This window comes from Hordeum vulgare, chromosome 2H, assembly GCF_904849725.1.
Source record: "Hordeum vulgare subsp. vulgare chromosome 2H, MorexV3_pseudomolecules_assembly, whole genome shotgun sequence".
Lineage (NCBI taxonomy): Eukaryota > Viridiplantae > Streptophyta > Magnoliopsida > Poales > Poaceae > Hordeum > Hordeum vulgare.
In genome coordinates this window covers 535,452,803-535,461,988 of record NC_058519.1, presented here as the reverse complement: position 1 = coordinate 535,461,988, position 9,186 = coordinate 535,452,803, and the positions used below count along the sequence as shown (strand labels likewise).

At 45.4% G+C, this 9,186-nt stretch overlaps 2 protein-coding genes across 2 annotated transcripts; one reads left to right on the top strand and one right to left on the bottom strand.

The window, feature by feature from the left end:
- The first annotated feature begins 1,710 nt into the window (after nucleotides 1–1,710).
- On the top strand, nucleotides 1,711–3,410 carry LOC123427057 (mitotic spindle checkpoint protein MAD2). The gene is made up of 7 exons (XM_045111000.1): nucleotides 1,711–1,966; nucleotides 2,050–2,065; nucleotides 2,176–2,306; nucleotides 2,379–2,499; nucleotides 2,627–2,730; nucleotides 2,835–2,956; nucleotides 3,053–3,410. The coding sequence occupies exons 1-7, from the start codon at nucleotides 1,894–1,896 to the stop codon at nucleotides 3,107–3,109; spliced, it is 624 nt and encodes a 207-aa protein (XP_044966935.1). The 5' UTR covers nucleotides 1,711–1,893; the 3' UTR covers nucleotides 3,110–3,410.
- A 39-nt stretch (nucleotides 3,411–3,449) lies between these two features.
- LOC123427056 (trihelix transcription factor GT-1-like) lies at nucleotides 3,450–8,559 on the bottom strand. Its single transcript, XM_045110999.1, has 5 exons — nucleotides 7,866–8,559; nucleotides 7,195–7,233; nucleotides 5,741–5,827; nucleotides 4,651–4,878; nucleotides 3,450–4,070 (listed from the first exon to the last, which is right to left on the bottom strand). The coding sequence occupies exons 1-5, from the start codon at nucleotides 8,380–8,382 to the stop codon at nucleotides 3,856–3,858; spliced, it is 1,086 nt and encodes a 361-aa protein (XP_044966934.1). The 5' UTR covers nucleotides 8,383–8,559; the 3' UTR covers nucleotides 3,450–3,855.
- Nucleotides 8,560–9,186: the final 627 nt, after the last annotated feature.

The following is a 9,186-nucleotide window of genomic DNA, read 5'->3' as shown; positions in this document are numbered from 1 at the left end:
GTGATGGGCAATTAAATAAGAGAGAGGATTAGAGTAACATACAAAGATATTGTATCATAAGTGATGTGCTACTATGTGTCATGCATGACAATAAATAAGATCATCTATGATACTATGCACTATGTATGTAGTATCATACACTAATATCATATGCATGGTACTAGTATATCATACTCCCCACTTTAGGATGATCACAATAAGAGTATCATGTGCAGTATTATGCATGCTAATTGGTCAGTTTTGCTTATGTGGCACACAATTAAATGAGAAAAGAGAATTTTGAATACTATAACATGATATTGCATCATACTAAATGATGTACTAATATGTGTCTTGCATGACAATAAATAAGACAACCATGATACCAAGTTACAATACTATGCATTGTGAAGGTAGTGTCATACAATAGTACTAATAAATGATACTTTCCATTATGACCAATGTTAGTAGCCTAAGCATGCTATTGTACTTACTGTTAATGGGCTCATAACAGAATTTCTACATGGATAACCTTTTGCATATTAATGGGCTTAAAACTGATGTTTGCCTATTCCCAAAGCAAGATGTCTTATAAATTGGAAATTCAAATCTGAAAAGAAGTATTGAACGAAAGCATCACAAGAAGAGAAAAAAGATGAAGAAGAGAAAGCACTGGACATGTCCTACCTCCTACGCACGAGCCTCCTCTCCTCACGTCCAACGTGTTTGCACCATCTGATCATAGCCAGAAACGATCTAGACTGACGGTTTGGGAAAATAACTGCAAAGACCCTTCCTTATGTACCAAAAAACATGCCCTTCTTTCTGAACCATGTTCTTTTTTCTTCTTACCTACGAATGTGGAGTTTAACGGGGCTCACTCATCACTCCGTTGTCCCAAAAACCATTTTTTTCTCTTTGTATTCAACGTAAAAGCTAGTAAAGCAAATCAAAACGGTCTTTGTGTACACCATGCCCTTAATTCGTAGCCACAGAGACTTCTGTTTCTTTAAAACATTTCTTTTTCTTTTTTATCAGATGTCCCTGAACGGATACTTGAGTTTCTTTTTTTATCGAATATCTTCATAGGGACATTTTAGTTTCTTCTCTGATTTGGATACATTTTAGATTTCATTAGCCTTTTTAGGAGAAATTCTAGACCTACTTAAACTAATGTAGTACCTTCGTCATGGTTTAGAAGCCGTGCTTGAAAATTCTGTGAAACCTAGATAGTTATTGATTGGCTGTAAGATGAACTGAAAAATAACATTCACACTACGCATGCAGATAGAAGTAGGAGTACAACGGAGTGCTAATTAGCTAATAGGAGTAAATGCAATGTGCCTTAAATCTTATCTATTATAAAAATGCACGTAAGTTTAACGTGCCTTTTAAACTGTGACAGATGGAGTTCGGTTTTTACATGATTGAAAGCATGGAGACTTGGGATTGTATTGAAGGGGGTGGGAGGGGGCCACACCCATAAAAATCAGAGAGGCAATAGGATTAGTTAGGCAGGTAAGATTTAATAGATGAATTACGATAGGTCTAACAGGGAAGCTTTTCGTTTTTTTTATGGATAGATTTCATTAGCCGAACAGGGAAGCTTTTTTGCAGCAGCGATCGTGCACCCGAAGCCCAGTGCGGTGGCCTACCCACAGACGACCGTTGGGGGGCGCCGGTCCGGTCCACTTTAAAAGGCAGCCCCGTGCGCATCCACCAAATCGGCCGATCCATTTCGAAACCGCGACCCGACTTCCCAACTTACCCCTTTTCCCGTCCCATTCCATAGCCCAGCCGCCGCCCCGCTGCCCGTTGCTCCCCTTTCTTCCCCCGACCCGCCGCACCCACAGCCGGCGAGAGAGAGCGAAGAAGGCAAAGCGCCGCCGCGAGGACGACCGAGGCCGAGGAGAGATGGCGTCGAGGTCGGCTTCCAAGGACATCATCACTCTCAAGGGCTCCGCCGCCATCGTCAGCGAGTTCTTCGGTACGCACCAACACGCGCCGCCACCCGATCCCCCCCTTCCCCTCCTCCCCTCTCCAGTGTCTGATCGGATGATTCGGTGGCAGGTTACGCGGCCAACAGGTGCGCGGCGTCGTCTCTTATCCCCGGCGCCGGTTTATTTGAGATGGAGCGGGTAAGAGCGAAATTTCGGCAATGGGGATTGATTCGTGGTGTTTTCGGTGTGGCTGCAGCATCCTGTACAACCGCGGGGTGTACCCGGAGGAGAGCTTCGCCAAGGTGAAGAAGTACGGCCTCCCCATGCTGCTCACGCAGGACGAGGCCGTCAAGACCTTCCTCACCAACCTCACCTCCCAGCTCTCAGGTTCGTCGTCCCCATCCGAGATCTCTTGTTCCCCCTTATTTTCCTCCTCACCTGTATTGCTGCGGACTGCAGAGTGGCTGGAGGGTGGGAAGCTGCAGAGGATTGTGCTGGTCATCATGAGCAAGGCCACCAGCGAGGTGCTCGAGCGCTGGAACTTCAGCATCATCACTGACGGCGAGGTCGTCGAGAAAGGGTATGTATATACGCCGCTCTGAACCCCGCCTCCCTCCCTCCCTGTCTCTACGATTATTGTTCTGTTCAGTCCTAATCGAACTGAAGAAACGGCGGTTGTTCTGACGCTTCTGATGGTGTCTTGTCAGGGTGGTGAAGGAGAAGAGCGACAAGGAGATCATGAGGGAGATCCAGGCCATCATGCGGCAGGTCAACTCCTGCATCTCCTTCCTCCCCTGCCTCGACGAGCCATGTAAGGAGAAGGATAAGCAAAGCCATGCCGCCATTGCTCCACACCATTCCTGCTCTGTGCTCTCACTGTCCCTCTTTAACTGTCGCGTCGATCGTTTTGGGCAGGCATATTCGACGTGCTGGCTTACACCGACTCGGACACCACCGTGCCCTTCACCTGGATGGAGAGCGACGCCAAGCTCATCGATAACCCGCAGATGGTGAAGCTGCACTCGTTCGACACCAAGGTAACAACAACAATTTACTCATCCTCAGTCCATTGGTGGGTGCACAACGCTGCTCCATGAATTGCTAATGCTAATGTTGCGTTGTTGTGACGGCAGATCCACAAGGTGGACACGCTGGTGTCGTACAAGGTGGACGACTTGGATGAGCAGTGACTGACCTGTGGTGTGACACCCAGAGCGTCCAGACATCCCCTGCGGGCGTGAAGCTCTGTGTGAATCGTTCATTCACGACGTCTGGGCGTCGTTATCCTACTGCTGCTCCCCCTGCCTTCGAAATTTTTCTCCCTGCGTCTACGAAAAACTGTACTGTTATGTTATCCCTGAATTGGATGTATCGCCTGCCGTTTTCTACTCACAAGTTCTGAGGCGAAATTTGCCTACCCCCTATGTGTTGGATGTATGTGCTAGTCCACTTACAAGTTCTGAGGCGAAATTCGCCCAGTGTCACAAGTAACTCCTGTGTTGGATCTAAACGGGAAAGCAAACAACACCATGAAGCAATTGAATGGATCTCAAACAGCCTGGTCATGGCTCCTGTAACAATAACTGAGCAAACTGAAACTCAGGCGACCTTACAGAGTTTGTTTCCATGGCTATAATATATAATAATATTTACCTAGATAGCCATTCCTACAATATGGCTCCCGGATACAGGAATACATTTACAGTCAGGGACACGCCTAAATACTGGCTTTGAAACTATGTTCAACTGTATGAACGGACCGCTTATACGGTAGATAAATTAGGGGTATGTTTCCATGATCATTTATTTTTTATCATGGCCCAAAAACTTGGCCATTCTAGTTCGTTTTCTTGCCAACAATGGGCAAGCACGAACTTGGGCTCAAAACCAACATACCCCAGATATAGATGCCCATTGTGGGACAAATGATGCAGGATCAATCGACAAGTGAGCGCATCCCCTGGTAAATCGCGCCAGGGCGAAGATCGTCCAGAGTATCAGCGACTCTGTAGCCACTATACTCCCTGAGGAGTGTCCAACCACGTCGTGACAGAAAATCTCTGAAGTCGTCTTCGGTGTAGAATGTTTTATCTTCTGTCCGGACTGTCATGCGGTCTGCATCTTCGAATGTGCAGAGTTTGATTGTTATCCCTGAAAATGAACATCCGGGGATGAGATTGGATCGACAACCTTCAGTAACCACTTCCTTCGTTCATAAATATAAGGTGTTCTAACTTTTTTGTGAATCGGATGTATATACACATTTTAGTGTGTTTGTTCACTCATTTTAGTCCATATTAAAATATCCAAAACATCTTAGATTTGTGAAGGGGGGGGGGGGGGGGTACTATTTTTGTAATGGAGTTAAAAAAACTTCAATAGTGATTAAACCAACAATTGCTTTGTTTCATACATATTGAGATAATTTCAACAGCAATGTGCATACCCAACACAGGTTGCCGAACAGGTTCACTTGAGTGGGGACATCATGATCATCAAAATGAATGCCCATGAGTATGCATAGAAGATTTACCGATTACAAACCAGATTTACCGATTACTGACCAGTGACCAAGATGATGCAAGATAGATGCAAAATTCATCAAGTCAGGAAGGAAAAATGAACAATAATGTATCAATGATCCATAGAACTATACTATGTCCTTTTTGATTCTTAAGATAAGAAAAGTAAAGAATCGTATTTCTTGGAAAAGAATACATTTCACAATTACCATTATCAAGATGAAGAGCGTATATTCCGACTGGCATGTCCCTGTCCAAGGAACGAACAACCTCATCCTCATCTTCAAGCCAAAAAGCGCGTCTTGTTCTTAATCCAAAGGCAGATTTGATGGCCTCTTTAATTGCCTCAGCAGTACCATCAATCCCTATTCTTTTAGTATAGTCACCCCACTTGACTAGGATGACCCTCCCACCATAAGTACCATGATTATCTCCACCTGTATGAGGTTTATGCAGGTTTGCACATCAATGCAACAGATTAAGAAAAGGAATATAAATAATTGAGTTGACCTGAAAATGTTATTATTCAGTGCTATTTTGTGTTGGTGGAGTTGAGTGTTTGTTCCATCCAAGCAAAGTTCTAGCACCTTAAAACATAGTACTCCCTCTGATCCATATTAACTGACGCTGCTTTCGTCTAACTTTAGTACAAAGTTGTACTAAAACAACGTCAATTAATATTGATCGAAGGGAGTGATAAAATTTACTCGTGTTCCCTCCGTTTGTTTTTAGTCTGCATATAACTTTTGTCTAAAGTCAAAGTATCTCTACTTTGACCAAACTTATAGAAAAAAATATCAACATTCACAATACCAAATCTATATCATTAGAATCTTTATGGAATGTAGTTTCGTACTATATATATTTGGTATTGTAGATGTTGATATTTTTTAATATAAATTTGGCCAAACTTCGTAAAGTTTGACTTGACACAAAATTTACACGCGGAGTAAAAAGAAACGGAGGGAGTATGTGTTACCTATCAAGTAGAAATACACTAAAACAGTAGCAGCAAGCTAGCGGGTAATAAGACTATCAAGAGATGCTTCCACATTCTAAAAATTGCACCTATGAAGAGTTTGTTAAGTTTATAGGTTCTTAAAATCATATTTGTCTTCAGGTTTCTTAAAGGAGCAGGATATTCACATAACCAGAACAAATACTAATCCAGTTAAACACCAAATTCAGTTCATCAACTGAACAGCTGGACAGCAGCATTCCGAATTGTTCCAGTTTCACGCTGTTGAAAATCCATAAAACCTTATAATGTATTCAACTTTCATTGTGTAGAACCAGTACCATTAGTTGAGGTGTCTCTCCAGTTCCATGGATTCACACCATTGGTTGCAACTGCATCAGCTGTCGTTAAGGCAATTGGATGACTCGCTGTAAAACAGAAACAGGAAAAAAAATCATCAGTAATCATACCCTTGTCTTCACAAACCACAATTGCAGTAGGCAAATATTGATGATAGAAGTTGGATTATAAAAATGCATGAACTAAATAATAAAACGATGAGGAGCAATTCAAGTTTGAGTTAGTACCAAATTGGTCACAACGCCATGTTTACATGATGGCGCATCTGATTTTTTTTCCTTGATTAGTGAGCTATTTGGTTTAGATGTCAGGTTTTTTAACGAGTGAAGTGCAACAGAGGTCCTACTAGTATACCGAGGGTGTCAATATAGTCCTAATAGTACGGAAGTACGCATTTGTGTCCAATGCAATAAGTGAGTCACAAAAGGTCCTACCTGGGCCAAAACAGTGCTGGCCTGCATCATAGTGGGTTGAGCACACTGCCACGTAGGCTGAGGGTCACTTGACGGCAAAACTCATGCTAGGCCAGATATAAAATGTCAAAATTTATAATCATAAATCCTTTTCTCCATCCTCCTATTTACTACCTCTCTTCTTCTCCTACCAACTGCTCCTCTCTCTCTCCACTTTTCCAACACCCCACCTCCTCTTCCTCCTCTCTCCCATTGTTGGGAGACCCTTCTCCTGTTTTTCAGCAAGGGATGCGGGCAAGATGGGTACTTCTTTGCTCGCTGGAGCTGCAGATCTGCCACTCGCCTCCCTGAACATCACATGATTTTACCTTCAGCTGGCCTAATTGGCAGTGGTCAACCCACCACACTTGGAGGTCAGAACTGATTCAACCACGATAGGACCTGTGATGCCTCACTTGTTGCATTACTGGGACTGAAATATGCACTTTCATACATTAGGAGAGGACTAACTCGACACCCTCTGCCAGTATACTTATAGGATTTCTAATGCACTTTACTCTTTTTTTAATTATACAAAGATAATTTCTTTCCCTGCATTCTCCTTTCGAGAGTTTTTAATCTCCATGTTCCAGTCTAAACAGTGTTAAAATTGTGTATCTTACCATCTGGCAATTTTGTTTAATAAAACCTCACCAGTTCTCTTTCTATAATGAAGTGCACAACTAGTGAGTAATGAGAACAAAAAAGTTCTACAAGGCTAAGAAAAAAAAAAGGCCTCACCAAGAAACTCACTATTGTTGGAACATTTTTGGTGTGTTCACCCATTAAATGAAAATAACAACTGGTCCACAAATGACTTTAGCTCAAGCTTGGTATGTTAACCTCTAGGCAGGCACAACTTTCTGACAGAATATTGAGCCAAGTAAGTGGAAGATCATAGGTATAAACACAGAAGATGCTCACAAAATAAGACACAGAAAGAAATAGGTAGCAATTATAGCAGAGGCAGAATATATTAGTACCTTCAACAGGGCCAAATGGAATGTTGGCATCTTCAAAACCTAGATTGATAGCAGTGAACATGAATCCATAAGCTAACAGAAATCCAATCGATCATAAACCAAATATAAACACAAGTCCAAATGTTCAGTTACTAAACCCAGCAGTCATTATAAGTAAGCAGACCCACCAGACACATAAATCCAAAACCATATCAGATAGTGCTACCTAGTATGCACCCACCGACACACAAAACCCCGAGCTGGAGACCCATACCAATTGCAAATATGTACTTTGCTTAGCAAACAGACTTGTGCTAACTGCTAACTGCTAAGCATTCTCACCCCATGGTACGGGTAGATCAGTAAGCTTGAACTGTGAACTAACTTCATACTACTACACAATGGTGTGCCAGTAGTCAGCCAGTGAACTGGACAGAAAACAACACTGTAATATCCGAATTTCTGCAGCAATGCTTACTGATAACAGCTTAAGTTGCTAGTAATTGGCGGTGCACAGGCAACAATTAATTGATGTGTACCTAAATTTATACTGATGTATACCTAATCCATTGATCTATGATCAAAACTCGAGGTTGTCAGATACTACTGGGATGAAGAGTTGAAAGCCTCTATCCATTTCAGCACGCAAAGCAAGGCCGTCTTAGTCAGAAGGATAAGGGGGAGCATCATACCTTTATCCGCGAATTGCAGGTAAGACTCGATCTTGGAGGTGGGCGTGGGGCTCTTCGCGGCGCCACCCCCACCACCACTCCCCGCGGGCGAGCTGGCCGCCTTCCCGCGGCGCTTGAGCAGGTCGTCGATCTCCTTGTAGTAGGCCATCTTGGCGGAGCCGTTCCCACTGGCGCCGCCGCTGCTGCGGGCGTGGCTGCGCGCCTTCTTGAACTCCTTGAGGAGGTTGCGCCACTTGTCGGTGCACATGGTCGGGGAGCGGTCGAAGCCCTGCTCCCGCATCTTGGCGGAGATGGCCTCCCAGAGGTGCTTGTTGGACTTGGAGGTGTTGAAGTGGTTGTCCATCTCGCGGCGCAGCGCGATGAGGCTGAGCGTCTCGTCCTGGACCCAGGTCTCGGCGCGCTTCTTCGGGGCCGAGGCGCGCGAGGAGGAGTCGTGGTCGTGGGCGCCGCCGTCCTCGCCGCTGCTCTCCGGGAGCAGCAGCGACGGGGTAGGGGGCTGCGGCCCGGCGAGGAGCATCGCCGCGGCGGAGGAGCGGCGCGGGTGGTGGGGTCCGGGAGCGAGACTGTGCTGCGTGCGTGAGGCGAGGGAGGCGGTGGTGGGAGTGGAGGCTCACTGGAGAGCGCAGCCGGGGCCCTCTCGCCGACGAGGGCGGTCGGAGTCCCGGAGGAGGACAAACTTATCAGAGTACGGCCCTGCCCATCCCGGCCCGGCCCGGCCCGACCATGACCCGTATGGCCGTCGTAGCGGGCTAGTCCAGCATAGTAGATTTCACGTAGCCCATCCCCAAATCAATTCCTCCTCACTGTCCAAACGAACCCGCAACCTCCGTGAACCTATTCTTTTCTTTTGTCTCAATTTTTTTTTACTCTACACACAACTGCGGTATCCATCCTTTATGTTAGGGTTTATCCTCCTCTCGACGGCGGCGTAAGCTTTCCGTAGAGAAATCGAATCCCGCGCAATCCCACACCGTCATGGGGTCGTCGAAGCCATTGTCTCGTGCCAGCATGACGGACCTGGGGTTTGCTACGGCTACTACTGCCCGCGGAAGACTGTCTCTCAGGGCGAGAGATCTGATGAAGAACGTGGCTTCGGGATCGGGTTCGGCTACGGTCGATCTTGAGGAGACGATGGAAGAGCTTGGATTGAAGGAGGAAGATTTGCAGGATGTGGTGGTGGACGACGGTAAATTGACACACGAGGCTACTCGCTGGATGGTAGTAGCTAGGATGCACACCGATAAACCCAATAGCCAGTATTGGTTCTACCGCAACATGAGGGTGGACTGGGATCTGGCGCAAGAGGTGAAAATTCGTCCTC

Coding starts and splice junctions, on each gene's coding strand:
- LOC123427057 (XM_045111000.1), top strand. CDS start 1,894: ATGGCGTCGAGGTCGGCTTCCAAGGACATCATCACTCTCAAGGGCTCC. Junction 2,307..2,378: donor CCTCACCTCCCAGCTCTCAG/GTTCGTCGTCCC, acceptor TGCGGACTGCAG/AGTGGCTGGAGGGTGGGAAG. Junction 2,731..2,834: donor CCCCTGCCTCGACGAGCCAT/GTAAGGAGAAGG, acceptor CGTTTTGGGCAG/GCATATTCGACGTGCTGGCT.
- LOC123427056 (XM_045110999.1), bottom strand. CDS start 8,382: ATGCTCCTCGCCGGGCCGCAGCCCCCTACCCCGTCGCTGCTGCTCCCG. Junction 5,828..7,194: donor TCCATTTGGCCCTGTTGAAG/GTACTAATATAT, acceptor TCTGTTTTACAG/CGAGTCATCCAATTGCCTTA. Junction 4,071..4,650: donor CGCTCTTCATCTTGATAATG/GTAATTGTGAAA, acceptor GTTCATTTTCAG/GGATAACAATCAAACTCTGC.